A 21,093-nucleotide genomic window follows, 5' to 3' on the forward strand; every position below is an offset into this window, starting at 1 on the left:
TAATTTGTTCAACCATAAATTTATACAACATTTGACATTTAAAGGGGAAAAGATCAATAAGTAGCACAAAAGATTGACATGCTTCAAATACTGACTGCGTACACTTAAACTGTTGCCTAAACAGGAAAAACATACGGTACCTAGCACAGGGCTGTTATGATCATCTCCTGGTGTCCAGCTGAGAGTGACACTGCGGTCTTTAGGTTCGGTCATCTGTATTTGGGTCGGAGGGTCTGGTCGGTCTGGTGAATGAGGGTTGACAAAGAGCTCAGGTGGTAAGATGCTAATAAAAACAAGGCATCTATGGTTTTCAAAGGTTATTTCTTTAATCTTGCCCTACAGCAAAACATGTCCTTTTGTCCTTTTTGTAGGTCACATTATCATACAACATGCAATACACATACAGCAATATAGATCCAGACACGTAAAAGGGTTTAGAAATGGCCATATTATAAAGTTACTTACCAACGATAGTGATGGAGCCACTCGCTTCAGCTATATCCAGAGTGGTAATGACTTCACAGGTGTAAATCCCTTCATCCTCTTCTTTGACATCAGGTATTATGAGGGTAGATTCATCTATTATGTACCTAAGACATTTATGGTTAATAATGTTCATGAGATCATGTTATACAGCTTAAACTAAGCCTTTTTGAAGCATTCTGAGGGAAACGAAGGTATAAAAGCATACTTGTCTGAATCAGAGGACTCTGTGAGCTTCTGTCGGTTTTTCCTCCACTGGACTTGAGGGGCGTCCTGCCTGGAGTCCACCTGGTACTCACAGGTGAGGGTAGCGGGCTTCCTCCGCTGGATTCGCAGAGCCAGTGGAGGTTTCACAATGACTGTCTTATCTGTTAGACAGAATTTCTATTAGTAAAAAATAGCTTCATTTTAAGTGAAAAAAGTTCTTTTTTGTGTCTTGTGTTTCAATAAAAAAAAAACTTTATTATTTAAAAAAAAAATCCACAAGAAATTAAATTATGAAAGATAAGAGACTTTCAGAATATAGATCCCAAATTAGTCTTATATGTTTAACCAATTTTTATTGTTATAATAAAAAAAACTCTTTAAATATTATTATTTATAATATTAATCAACAAAAGCAATGATCCTTACAGCATGAAATGAAATCAAGAATGAATATTCAAGCATGTGGAACTCACTGAGTACGTCCAGCTCAGCGGTGATGGTGATTTTGCTGTTGCTGACAGTGCAGGTGTACTGGCCACTGTCATTGAGGGAGGCGTTACTGATCTGCAGAGAGCCATCGAGTAACTGGCTCATCCTTGGGTTGGCTACAAGAGTGCCCCAGGTCTCACCCTCCCTGCGAACACACAAAATATTCATTTTAGCCTTTTTAAATGGATGCAAAATTTCAAGAACACCGATATTTTTTTTTTTAAATGTTGACTATTGAGTGTGATTTTGCCCATTTCCACTAATGGATTCCCCACAAAGCAGCTTCCCCCCAACAATAATCAGGACAGCTGGCTGGAGCAGTTCTGGCATGTGAGGAAGGGACACCCCACAGGATCGAGTCTGTCTCACCATGTGACATTAGGCCGAGGAGAGCCAAAGGTCTCACAAGCCAGCTCAATCATCTGTCCCTCTGCCACAGAGTACATCAGACCATCTTCTGTCAGAATCTGGGGAGGCAGTTCTAGAAAAACCAAATATAAAACATTAGACACTAGAAAATGTATTTAGTTTCTACAAAAGAAAATAGCTATGACAGTTGCCAAGGTGTTTTGAGTTGTTGTTAGCATGTTGCTATGCAGTTGCTAGGGTAGTTTACCCATACATCTACAATATTCTGGACTCGTATGTTGTCTTAGCCAGCTCAACAACAAAAATAGCTTTTTAAGAGCTGTTTTTGAAAATGCCCTTACCTATAACATAGACGTAGGCATTGATGAGTATAGAGCTGTGCTTATTGACTGCTTTGCACTGATACACTGCAGTGTCACTGAGTTCCACATTCTTCAGAGTGAGAACACCATGTTTCACACTGCGTCTGGGGTCTGGGTCAATATCTACGCAAAACGACACCTCAGTATGTCAATACAAGGTCATATACCATTGTCTCAAATATTATTCTACATATACAAGCAAAATATACATTAAAGGGATAGGTCAACTCAACATCATTTACTCACTCTCATGTTGTTCCTACAATTCAACAGAAAAACTAAATCATTCAACAGAAGAAAAAAAGTCATACATGGAACAACATGAGAGTTTATTTAGTTTATTTAAACTAAACAAACTCTCATGTTGTTCCATGTATGACTGTTTTTCTTCTGTTGAACGATTTTGTTTCAAAGAAGATCGTTTAAAGAATGTTGGTAACCAAATAGTTGCCAGTAGCCACTGACTTCCATAGTATGTTTTCCCTACTATGGAAGTCAATGGCTACCAGCAAATGTTTGGTTACCCATTTTCTTCAAAATATCTTCTTTTGAGTTCAACAGAAGACAGAAGTCCATACAAGTTTAGAACAACATGAGGTTGACTTAATGACGAAATAATAATAAAAAAAAAAATTTGGCTGAACTTTAAACCAGTTATTCCAAATCATTTTTTGTGAGCTGAACCACTTTGACCTAAAATAGATGACGAAATAATAATAAAAAAAAAAATTTGGCTGAACTTTAAACCAGTGATTCCAAATCATTTTTTGTGAGCTGAACCACTTTGACCTAAAATATTTATTTCAAGTATCTCCTCAGATTTTAAGTTAATGTTTCAATAATTTAGGAAAACATTCACATGGTTACAGTTCAGTTAATGACTTCAGTTAATGTGCACATGACATGCAGGAAAACAAACATTTTTAAAGTATTTGTTAATGGTTTTTATTTACAAAAACAACATTTTTACAGTTTTATAATTGTATTAATTAGTTTTTCATCAAGTCGTAAACCCCTTGCAGTTTCCTCACAAACCCCAGTTTGGGAAACCCTGCATTACTAAATGGAAGGTGTCTTGACTGAATCAATTACCAGTAAGATTGCCATTGATGCTCCAGGTGACCTCAGGGCTGGGAATGCCATCAGCCTTACATTCCAGTTTGACTGTCTCTCCCGGGGCATATAGCTGGCTCTTTGGTTCTTTAGTCCAATATGGGGCAGCTAGACCGCAACAAAACACAAACTAATCATGAAAAGTTTCAGCCAACAGTTATATACAACCTTCTGAAAGGGAAGTGAGGTAGCAAAAAAGCTTTTACCAAGCAATAATACACTAATAAGTTCACACTGTAACTCTTGCCTGAGATTGTTCAGTTTAATTTGAAGTTTTTTTTGTTTTTGAAGTCATCCTCCCATAGATGTTCGCAAGTTCACACCCCACATCTAAATCTGGAGAGGATGTGATCTGGCAGTGTGAAGCATACAGTACCTTCTACAGTGACGCTGTAGGTGTGAGTGATTATGCCTTGCAGATTTGTGGCGGTACACTGGTACTCGCCGCTGTCAGACTCTGAGATATTCTTAAAGCGCAGAACTCGATCATAACTATCTTTGGATGTGCGGGACTCAGACAGGACTCCATCTTTCCTGATCCACTGGATATTGGGAGAGGGGCTAGTGAGTAAGAGAAAAGGATGTAAACATACTGGACACTTTTCAAGGAAGTAACTCTCAAAGACACACAGTCAGAGCAGGTTTGACTTACAGGCCCTGAACAATGCACTCCAGGTCCAGGTTTTGGCCGCTGAGCACCAGGTAGGAGCTGCGGGAGCCAGTGGGTCGCATCATCTGTGGTCTTCTGTTACGCACCACTGAGTTAGCTACAGATACAGACAAAGACGGAATTATTGAGGGAAACGAGGAGAGAGGGCATGGTAAACAATTACAGCTGCAGTAAGTGGGTGTTCACACAGGACTAAGACTGGGCAAAACAGCTTAATATCTCAACATTTTTATGACATCAGACAGATAGACAGAATGAAAAACAAAAGAATGATAAATAAATGGACAGATGGATGGATAGATGGACAAACAGAACAAAAAAGATGGATGGATGAACAGACAACAAAAGAAACAATAGATGGATGGATGGACAGACAGACAAAAGAAAAGACTGATGGATGGATCCATCATGGATGGATGGACAGACAGAATAAAAGAAACAATGAATGAATGGACAGAAAGAACAAAAGAAACGATGGATAGATGGATGAATCATAATTAATGGACGGATGGACAGACGAAAAAAGGGAAAAGATGGATGGATAGATCCGTCATGGATGGATGGACTGATAGGAAATGGACAGACAGAACAAAAGAAACAATAGATGGATGGATGGATGGACAGACAACAAAAAAACATGGATGGATGGATCTATCATGGATGGATAGACAGACAGGATAAAAGAAACAATTAATGAATGGACAGACAGAACAAAAGAAACGATGGATGGATGGATGGATGGATGGATGGACAGAACAAAAAAAGATGGATGGATCATGATGAATGGACGCATGGACAGACAGAACAAAAGAAAGTATGTATGGATGGATGGATGGACAGACAGGATAAAAGAAAAATTGAATGAATGGACAGGCAGAACAAAATAAACAATGCACGGATGGATTATGATGAATGGACAGAACGACCGACCGACCGACCGACCGACCGACCGACCGACAGACAGACAGAAAGACAGATAGACAGATCGATAGATCGACAGACAGACAGACAGACAGACAGACAGACAGATAGATAGATAGATAGATATGCAAATTAACCACTGAATGAAACAAAAGTAACTAAGTAACTTTTTGCTTTTATGACTGCAAAAACAGTCATAGTCAGTTTGGGAAACAAATTACGCTCTTTATGATATGAAGATATGGCAAATTCAAAATGCATAAATTATCTATATCACCAGCAAAATCATTTTAAATTAATTGTGAATATCCCATATTTTGCCTATCCCTACACAGGACCTTTTCTTTCACTCCATCTGTTCTGTTAGTCTATGTGCATATATACACCAAACAAACATCTTTGGTTTCACTGAGTCTCACTGTTTGTCAGTGTTTTGCACCATTGGCATTGCATCTTAAGACACGGTGTTATTTTAAAAATAACTCAATGTCTGGCTCGTTCCCCTCTGTTCAGGCTAAAAGTTTTTAAGGGCAAGCAAAGGTTGGTCAAGGACAGTCAGCATCCTCTGTCTTGATGCTTACAGGGGACAACAGTGAGTTTGATGGGCTCTTTGAGGACGATGATGCGCGCGCTGGGGAACTGAGTGTTGCAGGTGTAGTCCTCTCGACTGTCTGCCACAGTCACATGAGAGAAGTACAAGTTTCCATCGCGACCCTGAATCACACGCTCGTTTTGCTGAATGTGCCGCAGCTCTAAGAGAAAAAGACGTAGACATAGATGCATATATTGCTGAGATATGGTTCATGTTTAACATGGATAAATCAGGATAAAAACAGACTAACTCTTGTCCATCCAGTGGATGACCGGAGCCACAGTGCTGTTAGGAGGATTACAGGGAAGCACCACACTCTCTCCATCCTCCACCTTCTTCGACACCTTCTTCTCCTTCTGTAGAGTGGGAGTGTCTGCAAGAGAACAGAGAAGAGAATGAATCAAAATTGCACTACCGTTCAAAAGTTTTTTTAATGCTCACCAAGGCTGCATTTATTTGATGAAAAATACAGTAGTTAAAATAACTAATTTCTACTGTAATATGTTTTAAAATTTATTTTATTCCTGTGATGGCAAAGCTGAATTTTTATCTTCCATTACTCCGGTGTCTCATGATACTTTGGAAACATTCTAATATGCTGATTTGGTGTTCAAGACACATTTCATATTATTATCAATATTGAAAACATTTGTGCTGCTTAATATTGTTGTGGAAACCCTTATACAATTTTGTTTTTCAGGATTATTTTATGACAAAAAAAAATATTTTAGCTAGTTGCAAAGGCATTCTCATTTTCATTTAATACGATGTACTAAAATAACTAAAAATAAAAACTAAAACTTATACAGTATATATACACACACACAGAATTACAAAAACACAATTACTAAAAAACAAATGAATTAAAACGAAAATAAAAACAGAAAATACAAACAAATCTCAAAACATTAATAAAATCTATAATAAAAAACTCAATGATACACACACATAAACACACACACACACACACAATTAAAAACTAATACAAATTCCAAAAACACACAATAAAACAATAAAAAAACGTAAATTAAAAAAAAAAAAAAAAAAACAGAAAATACAAATAATTTCAAATTTTTAATAAAATCTATAACAAATCAATCATGCTAAAATAACACTGCAGCACTGATTAAAAAAAGAAATCTTTTGTAACATTAAAATGTCTTTATTTTCAATTTAATCAATTGAATGTAACCTGACTAAAATTATTAATATCTTTAAAAAAAAAAACTTAAAACTTTTAGCTGACCTTAAACTTTCAATCTCAGTTGTGTATGAAGAAGTTTTAAAATCACAGTTTACAACACAATTTCAGATACATTTTATCTTGCGAGAAACCGGAGTGTGTTAATTAGCTAGCAAGTAATTATCCACAGCACAGCTGACAAAACAAATGAACACCAGGATGCAATTAAAAACTACATAACTAGTCCAACATTATTTAGAAGATGCCTTGGCTTGTCATGATATGAAATAGGTGTGTGATGATGCACATATTAATGTGGCCAGCCCCAGCTGCGAGTGGAGTTCATAATATGTGGGCTATTGTTAGCCCCGCTCATGCTGAGTACTCTCACTTCCTGCACATATTAATCCCACGAGTGGTCGTCCCCACTGACACACTTACACGACTCGCACTGGTTTCTGAGGTAACCGTTGTCAGGGAAACTGGCAGAGAGGTCGGGATAGCGTAAAGGAGACAGGTAGATTGCTAGATAGCTAGTCAAAACAATTGTTTTGTTGTTGTTTTTCCGTACAAAGTGTTGTTTGATAGCTAATTGGGAAGCAATTGGGGATTTTTATTCGTTCTGGAATTCTTCAAACTGCTAGTGTGACTGGCACACACAATGAGCTGTAATTTTCCTCTAAATGTCATTTTGTGCGTATGACACAACAGGGGGCAAGGGGCTTGATTTTGGGCTGTTATCTGCTGCGCGCCAGATTTTCTCTACAGAAAACTCACTGCATGTGGTAACGTCAGGATATCAAACAGGCAGTCATAAGTGTGTCGCTTTATAATGTTGCAGTGATGAGAGCGACTTACTCTCCGTGACAATGCGAGCCTCGTTTGACACCGCTGTGCCGAGAACGTTAGACGCGGAGCAGTTGTATCTGCCCTGATATTGGTGAATGGGTCCATCTTTGGCTGTCAACGAGAAGGTCCCAGAATCTCTGGACACGGAGAGTTCAGGGTCTTTAGAGGGGTCAAACTCCACACCATCTTTCACCCAGCGGAACCTAGCAATGAAGCAGATAAGAAATAAATAACAGTCATTTTTAACAGAACAGAGAAAAATAACATCCTTAAATTAAATCGCTATAGCAATAAATCTTTTTTTTTAATTAATAATAAGATATATCTAAAAAATGTTCAACAGTTTGGTGAAAGTAAACTTTTTTTTTTTTAAGGAATTATTAGCTACTAGCCTACTACTGTTCAGGAAGGATGCATTCAATTGGTCAAAAGTGACACGAAATACATGAATATTGCTACAAAAGTTTTCTATTTCAAATAAATGAAACCATATTAGAATGATTTCTGAAGGATCATGTGACACTGAAGACTAAAGTAATGATGCTAAAAATTCAGCTTTGCCATCACAGGAATAAATTAAATTTTAAAATATACTACAATAAAAAATTTACTTTTTTCAACAAAAAACATTTACTTTAAATTGTAATAATATTTCACCATATTACAGTTTTTGCTGTATTTTGATCCAATAAATGCAGCTTTGGTGTGCATTAGAGACTTCTTTCAAAATCATTAAAAACTCTTATTGACTCAAAACTTTTGAATGGTAGCGTATATAATGTACTAAAATAGAATCTATAATACCTTATAATACACCTTAAAAAAACTTTTTTTAAATTACTGTAACCACATTTACAATATGTGACCGTGGACCACAAAACCAGTCACAAGGTTCAATTTTTTTAATAAATAAGCTTTCCATTGATGTATGGTTTGTTAGGATAGGACAACATTTGGCCGAGATACAACTATTTGAAAATCTGGAATCTGAGGGTGCAAAAAATTTAAATATTGAGAAAATTGCCTTTAAAGTTGTCCAAATGAAGTTCTTAGCAATGCATATTACTAATCAAAAATTTAGTTTTAATATATTCACTGTAGGAAATTTACAAAATATCTTCATATGATCTTTACTTAATATCCTAATGATTTTTGGCATAAAAGAAAAATCGATCATTTTGACCCATACAGTGTATTGTTGGCTATTGCTACAAATATACCCGTGCTACTTATGACTTATGACTTATGACTTATGGTTTTGTGGTCCAGGGTCACATATATTATATTGTTCAAATATATATAGCCAATGGAATAGCTTGATTGTAGCATATAGGCCTCAAAGCTAACATACATTATCAGACAGCTAACAGACAAAACCCATTTTGATTTTATGGCGTCTTTAAAAGACATAATATAGTATCATAATGCACGGTAAGTTTAAATGTGTATCTAGGAAATGGTTAGTATAATAGTGCATTGCAACAGTGTTTACAATTATTTATGAAAGAATACAATGCAAAATACAAAGCAATATATAAAAGCATTATATACTGTATAGGCTTCAAGGAAACTGTTACCAAATTATGTAACTGTGTTGCTATGGATACTAACGTGGGCGGGGGATTCCCAGTTGCCTCACAGGTGAGTGTGATGTCATCTGCTGAAAAGGTGGTTACAGACTTCGGCTGAGCGGTAATCACTGGGGGGCTTTTCACTGTGGAGAGAGTACACAATCACACAGCAAACATTCAATTAACCAGTTACATTTCTGCGAGCTGTGAAGTTAGCAAAGCAACACCCTAAAAATAGAAATAGACTTCTATTTTCACAGAGCTATAATAACTTCAGCTCATTTGTTAGTCACTTCAGATGTGGAAAGGGAAGGCATATTAGTCACAGTAGTTAAGCAGTCGTTTCGTTGACCTGCTGTAATCACATGACACCAATATTCAAAACAGCTTAATGATCCGCTGCGCCACTGACTTCAGTGAAGTTTCCCACTAAACCTCAGTTCTGTTCTGAAGCAAGTGCCCCTGCTTCTCACCAAAGCACACACTCAGTTAGATCCAATCGGCATATGCGGGAAATGGAATATCATGCATGTCATTAGAAACTCCCAAGTGAAAAGAGGGAAATTAAGAGTGCAGTGTAAAGCATGCAGAGGTAATACATGGAGATTAGGTGAGCCTGAGATGTTCTCTAAGTGTCGGTTGTTTTACGGATGAGTGGCCTGTGAAAGCATCGAGAGCAGGAAGAAACTGAGACTAGAAGAATGAATAAGAGAGGCAGACAGCGAGAGCATAAAGCATTAGTGATGTAATCTACGGACAGGGTCACCGAGGCTATAAACAAGCGCTTATACTAGACAAATAACAACACTGATATCTGGGAAAGGGTAGAGTGATCCTCACTATGCAGTTCAGACATTTACATGGCTAACTATCTATCTGTCTGTCCAGCCATCTATCCGTCATCCTTCCATCCATCCGTCCGTATCTATCTATCTATCTATCTATCTATCTATCTATCTATCTATCTATCTATCTATCTATCTATCATCTGTACAAATTATATCTATCTGTCCAGCCGTCTATCCATCATCAATCCATCTATCTATCTATCTATCTATCTATCTATCTATCTATCTATCTATCTATCTATCATCTGTACAAATTATCATCAATCCATACGTCTGTCTGTCCGTCCATCCATCCATCCATCCATCTATCTATCTATCTATCATCTGTACAAATCATATCTATCTGTCCAGCCGTCTATCCGTCATCAATCCATCCGTCTATCTATGCATCCATCCATCCATCCATCCATCTGTATAAAGCATATTTATCAATCATTTTAATGGCAAAAACAGGTGGACAAGGAGGAAAAACCATAGATTAAAAAAGGGCATTGTTTAAAAATTAATGTAATCCCTGGTGATGGACCAGTTTTGGATCATTAACCATTATAACTGGGAGGCATGTCTATCTCTCGTGCCTTTACGGAAGATAATCATTCATTTTAAAAGATTCATGCCTTAATGCACCCTTGAATTCTGCACAATCATTCCCACACTTCTGAATATAACAAACACATTTATCAGCTGATCGGTTTTGGCTGTTGCTGCAGGCTGTCTTCCGTTATTGGAATGAGTCCGGGAAATTTTAGTGGAGTAGAGTTAGTACATGCAAAAACATTATACATGCCAGAAATACTCACAATCTCTTATTTTGTCTGTCCATTGAGTCAGCAGGGGGGGGAAATAAATATTTTTAGATTGCAGTAATGCACACCAACAACATGCACTCATATGTATTTTACACACATGGACACATACACATAAACTGCACCTATACATCTATCATTCTTAAATTAAGCTAATTACAACACCCTTCATCTAACTCAAACCTCTACAGACACTTTTGGCATTTTTAGATTTTAATTAAGACACTAATTGTCCCATGTCTGAACCATTTTTTCAAAAGAGGATTAGAAGTTTAACTGGATGTGCAAGGACTTTTCCAGAAATTCGGCACACACAAGTATAGACACACGTTTGTTCTTCAGTCATGGTGTGAACTTTCCTTTGACTTCAATTGTTTTCTGTTTGAATATTTTTTAAATACTTATATTTTCTATACCCTACCATTTAGCATTTTTAGATTTTCATTAAGACATTATTAAATGTTTAGTAGGCTGTTTTCCTTATGAGTTGGCTCAGATTTTTACTATCCTCATGAGGACATTCAGCTCCAACAGTGAAGGCAAAACCTGACCTTCACACACATCGATTGTATTAAGCCTTTTCTTAATGAAACACATGTTTGTGATGGTATGATTACACTGTTTGGAGGCGAAACAAAGAAAACACATGATGCCAGCTCAGACACCTGGACTATAGATCAGCTGGCCAACAAGAGGAACACTAGAGATAACAAGATGCTGGCAAAGCAGAGCTAAAATAAACTCCCTATCTAGCTATTTTCCTTCCTTGAATTCAACCACCCTTTTGCAAGACTGCTTGGTCCTGCAGTCCCAACAACTTAAAAAGAAAACAAACATGCTGAATGTCATGAGACAGGATCAGAGAATTAGCAGACAGCATATGGGACAGACCCGGTCAGGCTGTGTTTTCTGGCTGAACATTTTAATGTGGGTGTGTTATCGATCTCATTGGTCACATCCATGTCCACATTTCCTGTTTAAAGGTCACTAATTGAAAGTCAAGAGAAAGCGTGACCTTTAATGTAGGTGTAACTCTTCACTGACATCTCATTCTGGTGCATTTCTGTTTTGCAGTTTTCATCTAGTTTTTCTCCTCTTCTTTTTGTGTGTGTGTTTGGAGGGGCAGGAAAGAGAGATTCTCTGATACAATGATACATAGCTGCAATCTTAAATTGCAGATGTACAATAATAGCAACAAACCCAGTGCTGTTTATAGCTTTAGGAAGCTTGTAGCAGCTGCTATGTTTACAGTTCCTGCTCAGGTGCGTTTCAATCACTGCATGCTTGAATGTCCTTTCTAATCAGGTCTGTACTAGGCACTCGAATCAATAGTATAATCAATTTAGCAATTAAATTCAGTTAAAACAGCTCATTCTGCACTTTTTAACCATAACAATATAACATAGCAAACATTATAATACTGCAACAATCAATGCAAATAAAAAAAAACACTCACCATGCACATGCATATTGAATGCAATGTAAAATCCTGTACTCACATTTGGATGGGATGTTGATGGTGGCATTCCCAGGCCTGGGAGCCACGGATAGCAGGAGGAGAGGGAGCAGGAGAGCAGCGCATCGCCCCCTGCTGCCCACCTGCTGTTGTGATGTGGCAGGCATTGCACCTGCTGACAGGCACAAACACAACGGGCAGGAAAATCTGTGATTATCCCAGTCAGAGAAGAGCAATCTTCACTGTTTCTTCTTCCTGTAGGTTTCTCTCAGGTCCACACCCTCCTGATGCACTCTCACTGCAAGAGAGGAGAGAGAGAGAGAGAGTGAGGGAGGGAGGGAGGGGCAGGAGGGGGAGACCCACGTGTGTAGAGAAAAAACATTCAGACCTCCACATGGCCCAGGACAGAGGGAGCCAGAAAGACAAGAGACAAAGGACAGAGTGAGAGGTCGAGGAAGAGAGAGGGGTGGAGTTGGGGGCACAGTAAAAACCAGAGGTGCATATGTTGTGAGCATAAAGAAGAGAAAACCGTAGAGCATGGCATTAGCAACACCAAGGCCACAGATTCGATTCTCTGGGAATGCATTAATTGATAAAAATGTACTGAACTTAATGCAATGTAAGTTGCTTTGGATAAAAGCATTTGCCAAATGCATAAATATAAATCTAATGTCCAATTATTACAAAATATAATGTGGTGGTACCGTGGTAGAGTGATGGTATCAGACGGCAATACCATGGTGCACAATAATTATCAAATTAATGTCATTTACAGTACACTGTAATCCGCAGTACTTCAAAAAAGTCCAGCAACCATGGTAGTACCATGGTACTTGTTGTTGGTTAAGATAACATTATTTATACTAATATTATATTTAGAATAATAATAATGCTATTAATATCAGTATTTAATATTGGTTCTTACATTAATACCGATTCTATGTATTATATATAATTTTTACTATTATTAGTAGCAATAGTAGTAGTAGCATTAATACTATAATGATGGTGATATTTAAATTTTCATTTATTTGTTTGTTTGTACCACTTGTCTACTACTACTACTACTACTACTACTACTACTAATAATAATAATAAATATTATTATTGTATCTGATATTGGCAGAGTAATATCAGAGCTTACCTTTTTACTCTATAAAAAGTTTTTTTATATACTCTATAAAATGTGTATGCTTAAAATTAAGTTATCAGTCATAACATTAAAATATTCTGTATCAGCTAAATCTTTATATCAAGGCACTTCACTATTTAAAGTGCCTTGATATTATTCCTAAAAGACTCAATACAGAGCAAGACATAATACATTCAATTGATATAAATACCAGACGTAATTTTATAGATAAAGTGACCATAAGTGCAAGCACATGGCAAATTGTTCTTATCGCAATCACAGATCCACAGTCATCTCATAAAGCAATTTACTCAATGCATTTCCTCAGCAGACCTTAATGGTCAGGGTCATTAATACATAATGATGAATGAAGGCCGGTGGAAGATGAATATAAAAAAATGTCTGGGTCTTTTTGAGGAGATAAGCATCTATTAGAGCAGCTATCGCTCACGCCACAGGCTTATGAGATATTCTGCAGGAGGAGTTCTCCATTTGTATTTGGGCCTGCCAAATGACACCACAAAGACCTGCGTGTGTGGCTCCACTGATCAGCACTATCACTGGATCAAACAACCGTCTTTTTTCATTCACAAGCCTTGATCACACTACTGTACAAAAACGAGCTCCCCGAGGACATGTGATAAAAACTTCAGACAGAGAATGAGGATGAAATGAAATAAGGAGCGAGAGGTGGATATTTTTGTTGGCTTGGGTGCAGCGTGTCTGACAGCAGCTGGCAGCTATGCATATCTTTACCGCTGTACCCTCCTGGTGCCAAACCCTGGAGCTGAGTGACCTTGGAGCGGAAGGAAAGGTTGAAGGAGGAGTAAAGCATAATCTTTCACTCTCCCACACCCTTGCACACACACAAAGATAACCCTGCTGAAAAGACCGACTCGGACTAGCATGAATTTCCAAGCTGTTTCATGTAGGTGGTTAGGTGTAGCTGGTGGACAAGCATCACAGGGTTGGATCACAGGGTTGGATCACAGTCCCCTGAGGCCCCTGAGAACAGGTCTCCACCCTCTTACCTGCCACCTCTTCTGCCTCTAGTGGAAGACCCTATGCATAAAACATAAAATATATACTATTTTGTCAAAATAAATTAAAAATACAAAAAAAAAGAATATGATTTCTGTCAGAATTCCGTCTAAAAGTGCGGTCACAAAAAAAAAAGACCCTCATCCATTATCAATAGTGTAGTGATGTATGAAACACAGAAGTCACTTTCAAACTAAAGCTACTGTATTTTCCTGAAAAAAAGTCACACCAGGTCAAAATGGTATTGTTGAGAGATGTTGTTTCAGATGATAAAAATCATGACTTGTATTTCAACAATAATGGTAAGGTCAACATGGAAAGTCCTCATGACCAGCTTGAACCTGTTGCGAAATTTGTGTGGGAAATCAGATCAGATTTAGATCACTAGATTCCACCCTCAAAAATGAACTATGCATAGCTAAACTTTAAATATTTAATACTTAATATATAGTAACCTTAAATATTTTTTTATGTTCTGACTAATATCTGATAAATGGGTCAATCTAAAATTCCATACAATTTTGTCTAAATACATTAAAAATAAAACTCTAAAGACTAAGATCAGTCATTTTTAATGCTACAAGTGAACTGAGGTGTCATCACAACATTATAATGTACAGTATGAAAAATGGATATAGATTTTGAGATTTGCTAAAAATTACATTTACATTTACTAGTGTTTTTAGATGATGACTAGATGATGGCAAAGTTCATCTAAATGCAAATATAGTAGAAATAGGCGTGCACAATTAAATATTCAAATATGCGACCCTGGACCACAAAACCAGTCATGAGGGTAAATTTTTTTACATTTAAATTTATACATAATCTGAAAACTGAATAAATAAGCTTTGCATTGATGTATTGTTAGGATATGACAATATTTGGCCGAGATACGACTATTTGAAAATCTGAGGGTGCAAAAAATCCAAATATTGAGAAAATCACCTTTAAAGTTCTCCAAATGAAGTTCATAGGAACTTCCTTTCCTTATTGCTACAAATATACCCATGTGACTTATGACTGGTTTTGTGGTCCAGGGTCACATATGGGCCCATATATATCTCATATCAACCAAAACCGGTAAATAAAAAATCTCATATGGAGGCAAAATCATGCATCCCTTATTATGGTCTTGCTGCTGACAATTCCTTTGTAGACCAAGAAAATCTTGCTGGTTAAACTATTCAAGAAGCCTGACACCAACACATCAGCATCCCAAATATAAAATGCTGGTCTTTTCAACCAAAAAAAAAAATCTGTAGGAGGAGAAGTGATATTTAATGGAAATTTTTATAGCTACTGGAACATTTGAGTCAGCATTCGAGCCCACATAATGTTACTTACAGGTCACGTATGGAAGATCATACACAATGTTGGTGTAGCACCTCAATCCTGGATTACGTGGCTCATTAAGCACAGTCACCTCGAATCGGCGCTGTGCCTGCACATCTCATCGCAAAGGCAAGAATTAGAGGAGATAAGAAAAGGAGGAGGAGCAGAAGGGGTGATAGAAGATGACAGCCGAGACAGTAATCCCTTCCTCCATTAAATCACACAGCTGCCCAATCAATCAGTCACCTTTCCTCTCTTTTGGTCCTCCAGATTCAATGATATTAGTATGAACTGATCAGAGGGGGAGGGGAATTGCCAGCAGCCAATTAGATGCCAGGTTAGCCTCAGTTGGCCTTTAACAAATGCCATCAAATGAGGATGAATCGAGTCGGGCCTGAAGATTTCATTGGCACTGAGAGGTGCTGAGCGTAGTCCGATTAGCCCTGTCACACGGCCGCTCCGGAGGGAGCCAGCCGCCAATCAAACCGTGCCCAGTAACGTATGATCACGCAGCAGCCACTAACTAGTTGACCAAGTCAAGCATGACTGGCTTGCAGGGAACAGAGGAAGAAAGGAGGGTGTGGAATCGAAGGGGAGTGTCACATGAATGAAATGAGCTCTAGGCACTACTTGAACCCCAACATGCTGATAAGAACCTTGTCTATCACGGCTTACATGGCCTCTATTGCTGATGTGAGGGAGATTGACAATGGTCAGGGACTCTCAGCGCCGCTGTGCAGCTGTTGGTGATAGTATCTAATCCTGTCACCTGCCTCATTACCGAATGTCATAGACTAAACGTCGCTGATGCCCTGCAGTGGAACAGAACAGATGTGCATGCAAAAAAATTAAAAATAAACAATAATAAACATAGCATGCTTTCAGCGCCGCAGAGAATTGATGCACCATTCCACATAAACAAACTCTGTAATGTCAACCCTGAAGCAACTGAAAAACAACCAATTATCTTTGCGAAATGGAGCATGTCACTTCACTCATAGCATATACTGCTTGAATTTCAGTGGAAACGTGAATCATATCATGACAGAAAGTTGATGTAATCACAGCAAAGGCTGTGTTGATCATAGCTTTTATTTCTTCTAAATGCAAGAACTTTGGAACGAGACAAGGGTGGTTTTTATTTAAGTGCATTGATAGTGAGAAAGTTGTATATTTAGAAGGCTATATAAGGAGGTTATATAATCTTCAGGGGACCAACTTGCTGAATACTGTATTTCAGGAGCTGAGAGCTGTAAGCTAAACAACTTCTTTGTCTGGTATCCTTATTCCTGGATTATGGTAGAATTGTAGAAGTGTAAATCCTGCCCTTATTTGATCCTGAGGTTATCCGATCATACTGTAAATGGGCCTTTAATTCTACTGTTATACTGATGGATATGATGGTTCTATTATCAATAAATTGTCTGTATTTCTAACATTGTTGAAGCCAAAGTCTCTAGGATGAAGTCATACATACAAGTCATATAATTTATGTTTTTGAACTATTGAATAATTGGCCGTTCATTCTTTACTCAAGAGTGTGTTTAGGCATTGTTCAGGTCAAATTAAAACAAAAATGTATTTATTTATTTAATTCTTATTTTTGTCTTGTCTAAATCTCTTCAGTTATTTTCAAAAATAATTAGTGGTCTCAATATATTTGGACAGTTAATGCACAGAAAAATGTTTGAATGTCAAAATATCAATACACTGTAATGATAATACTGAAAGAGACTTCTTTCAACATTAACATTAAAAAATATTACAGACCCCAAACAGCTGAACGGTAGAGTATATATTGGGCCACTGTATCTTCAACATAAACAACCGCACAAATCGTGGTCATGTGAATTACAAAGAAGTGTCTCAGTTGTCTATTTCAGGCTGCAAGAAAAACCAGCAGGAGATCATGTAGACTTCACTGTTTTAAGAATATCTCTTATCTGTTCTTACATCATCATGTGCTTGCATAATTATTTCCCCTGCACCCCCAAGCAACTAGTGAGAATATGTATTCTAACGCACTCATTTAAAATCAGAAACAAAAAACTGCAAATATTAATCCACACGCAGACGATTTCTTCAAACAATACCCTGCGTTGTGCCGTTTTGCAGAACCGCAGCAGCACTAAGAGTGTTTTTCCAGTGAAAGTCATCTGTACAGTATGTGTTTATAAGGGCTGGGCTCTGTCATGCCTCCTCTTTAAATATTTACCACCTCCGACTGTGAAGATGCGTGTCAAAGACTGGAGGAGAGAGAGACGGAGGAGGGAAATAAATTAATACATGCTTGGCCTCCACCCTCAAGACCTCCCCGAGGGTCTGTCTGTCTGGAAAGCCAAGCGACGGACAGCAACAGAAACACAGATCTGAAGGCAAAGAAAGAGGGACTGGGAAAAAAGAGGGGGAGGAGATAGGTGACTGAAGGTAATGGGAAAAAAGAGGAGTGGCAGAAGACAAGCAGACATAGAGGGGGGCCTGTAATTTGCAGAGGCCCCCTGCAGGGTAAATTATTTATAGCCTGGCCTTCCCTGCCGGTACAATTTGCCCTGAATTCACCTAAATTCATAATTCATATCAGTTTGTTCACCGTATATTTGGTCCGCGACTAGACTGGCCCTCTCTGTGCATTCAACCATCTTCTTGAAGGCCAGCATCTAATTTTGCATGAACCTGTTGTAGGTAACTCAAGGGTTAAGTTCATAAAGCAAGGTAGAGGCAAAATAATACTAGTACGCCTTAATACTAATAGACCTTATCCAAGGTGACAAGCTCCACACAATAGTGTGCATGGAATGCTAGATTACAGATTACATTGATCTCATTACTCTCAGACGATAGTAGCGAAAGCAGCAATTATTGCTCGCTAATAAAAAGTCAATATTCTGTGGAGAGCGTGCAATGACTGTCTTTTAAACATGTGCACCAGTGTTTACTAGACCACAGTGAATCTATACCATTGCTGCTGAATCTTTATCGACAGAGAAAAATAAATTATATTTACCCGAGTTGTTTGCAGTCTGTACTGAATGTGACAGAGTAAAAAAAGCACGAATGGTGATATAATAGCAAGAAATAGCTTTCAATTAAGACGTAAACGACAAACACTGTGACCATTGTACTGTAGTATAAATCATGAACAAACGACTCTTACAAACTGGTTATTTTTAAGGAATCTAGAGTTTATAGTGCATCTGTAGTTCCAAAAGAATTTACACTCAAAAATAAAGGTGCTTAAAAGGTTCTGCACAGCGATGCCATAAAAGAACCATTTTTGGTTTCACAAAAAAACATTCAGTCAAAGGTTCTTTAAAGAACTATCTCTTTCTTACCTTTTTATAATCTGAAGAACCTTCTTTCACCACAAAGAACCTTTTGTGAAACAGAAAGGTTCTTCAGATGTTAAAGGTTCTTTATGGAACCATTTAGACAAAAAGGTTCTTCTATGGCATCGTGAAGCACCTTTATTTTTAAGAGTGTAGGGCGTTCACAGCAAATTTTAATAATCGTTCTAAAAGGTTATCATTATAGTGACCATTTTTGTTGTGAACAACCCTTAATTATATGAAAAGAGAAAAAAAAACAACAACAACATTGACAGCCATTCAGCAGTCAAGCCAGATTCTTTTTAGTGAATCAGAAATATTCAACACAACAAGTGTAATCTGATTCCAGTATGAATGACTCATTTTATGAAGTTCTTTTAATGAATAGTCCTAAGGTATGAATTACTCTGTCGAATTCACCTGAACGTTACTGAATCAACTGAGCTGGAAGTGTTTTTTCTTTTTCTTTTAGATGTATTATTATGTCCACATTGAAAGTTTTGTGTGAGTATCAATACTGAGTAACTGTCTACATTATTAAGTGTAGAGAAGCATGAATTGGGACTACTGCAAAAACAAAACTCTGTAAATCATGGGTCTGAAATCAGCAACAGAGAATCTAGAGTATAAGCTATAAAGGATAGGACAACATTTCTCTGTCCTTTTTATAAGCGCATGAATGGGTCTCTTTGACTCTTCATCCCCTGATGTTACACAAAGTTGAGCTTTTCTTCACACAGCGACATAAGCACACACTCCTCTTTGCTTTGCTGCGGAAAGTTCTAAAGTGCACCCAGATCACCGCACCGCTGACTTGAGGCGATATTTATCTGCTTTACTGACTTGACATCCTATGCGGTTTACCCAGGGGTCCTCCTCGCATGGGTGTAGCCTCGCATCTTCATAAAGGCCTCTGATGTGTGCCGACAGCACCAGCGCGCACAGGAGAGCAGAGAGCCACCCTAACCACCTGACAACTGACCTGTATCTTAGATCGCTACTGATGCAATGTTTGCGGAACACCGAGTCTAAGACTTTTTTTCATAATTATTCTGCTTCTTGCTTTCTACAAACCCTCACTCTTCTCACAGTTTCTCTGGGTTAAGGGTTAATATCAGAGACATAGAAAGCTGTGGAAAATAAAGGTTGTTAGAGGGGCTACCGCCCACTCGCTCCATCCCCGTTACCATGGCAACGGGGTATCCACAGTATCTCCTCCATACATGGACATACAAATTCAGTTATTCATACGCACACACACACACACACACACACACGGGGGAAACTATAATGGAGGGATGTAGCATACACACCACTAGCTCGCAACACACAAATCTATCTGATGTTTTTCAGATTATGCTCTAACCACACTCAATGTCGACAAGATGACAAGCATCCAGGAAAAATATTCACTCCCGTTGTCTTTTTCCACGTTCCATGATGCAGTAGCCGTCAGGTGTATTTATATATTGATGTTTTTTCCCTTCAGACACAATAAAAACAGAAGGAATAAAAGACATGCTGAATAATTCAAATAAAGAAGTGTGTTCATTAAGACAAGAAAGGTGGGAAAGGGGGTATAGACATTTCTAACACAGCTCGAGGGGGAAGGGAGAGAGAGGAGAGATGAGGGAGGGACGGAGACGCCTCAAGATCAAACGGATTCTGATTGAATATTAAAAATTTATCTGATGGTTATACAAAGAGAGCAAGAGAAATGTGGGAACATGGTGTCTAGAAAATGATGACAGCATTTAGAGAAAATTAACTAGGGGAAATTAACCAACTAGAGAGCTTCAGTTTTATCTAGCCGACAGCAACATATGGCATAGCTGTAGAGTCAATGGGTTCGTTAATGAATGTGTATACAAAGGTCAAGTTAGCAATTTATTACTATTATTAGTTACATTTATAAAGCACTTTTTTCATAGACTCAAAGCACTATATAAATGTAACCTCAACCACCATTTTTACTGATAAATCAATCAAATATATCAGTAAAATTAAACTGATTGCAGGTTGGTCAAATGTATATTTATATATATTTACTAAATTAAATAAATATATAAATAATAAAATACACATAAAATAGAAATTGGATGCACTAGGTAATTTAATGACCTAGTTGATTTAAATTGATATTCTGAGCACATTTTACCAATTCCAAACCACATCAATATTGATAACTACTATTAATTTTGTCTTTAATCATTTATAAATGATATATAATTGTCCATGAAGGATGGAAGTGAAAAATGCCTAATATTCAGGTGTGCATAATTATTAAGCAGGTTTTCTTTTACCAATAAAATGAGCCAAAAAAAAAACAAAAAAGATAAA

General features: G+C 37.6%; 1 protein-coding gene across 2 annotated transcripts in view; it reads right to left on the bottom strand.

Annotated features, from left to right (window-relative positions):
- Positions 1 to 21,093, bottom strand: part of LOC107681982 (neural cell adhesion molecule L1-like) — a 57,945-nt gene that overhangs the window by 10,252 nt on the left and 26,600 nt on the right. For both annotated transcript variants that reach the window (XM_016478379.1, XM_016478378.1), the window contains exons 2-16: positions 11,963 to 12,217; positions 10,458 to 10,472; positions 8,850 to 8,952; positions 7,248 to 7,441; positions 5,457 to 5,579; positions 5,196 to 5,366; positions 3,676 to 3,790; positions 3,400 to 3,584; positions 3,003 to 3,131; positions 1,890 to 2,033; positions 1,549 to 1,660; positions 1,164 to 1,324; positions 692 to 851; positions 466 to 590; positions 141 to 242 (exon numbers count right to left, since the gene is read on the bottom strand). In XM_016478379.1, the coding sequence (XP_016333865.1) occupies positions 141 to 242; positions 466 to 590; positions 692 to 851; positions 1,164 to 1,324; positions 1,549 to 1,660; positions 1,890 to 2,033; positions 3,003 to 3,131; positions 3,400 to 3,584; positions 3,676 to 3,790; positions 5,196 to 5,366; positions 5,457 to 5,579; positions 7,248 to 7,441; positions 8,850 to 8,952; positions 10,458 to 10,472; positions 11,963 to 12,086 (1,963 nt within the window). In that variant the 5' untranslated portion in view covers positions 12,087 to 12,217. The remainder of the gene's footprint in view (positions 1 to 140; positions 243 to 465; positions 591 to 691; positions 852 to 1,163; positions 1,325 to 1,548; positions 1,661 to 1,889; positions 2,034 to 3,002; positions 3,132 to 3,399; positions 3,585 to 3,675; positions 3,791 to 5,195; positions 5,367 to 5,456; positions 5,580 to 7,247; positions 7,442 to 8,849; positions 8,953 to 10,457; positions 10,473 to 11,962; positions 12,218 to 21,093) is intronic.

The sequence above is a fragment of the Sinocyclocheilus anshuiensis genome, unplaced genomic scaffold, assembly GCF_001515605.1.
Source record: "Sinocyclocheilus anshuiensis isolate Anshui unplaced genomic scaffold, SAMN03320099.WGS_v1.1 scaffold2090, whole genome shotgun sequence".
NCBI classification, from domain to species: domain Eukaryota; kingdom Metazoa; phylum Chordata; class Actinopteri; order Cypriniformes; family Cyprinidae; genus Sinocyclocheilus; species Sinocyclocheilus anshuiensis.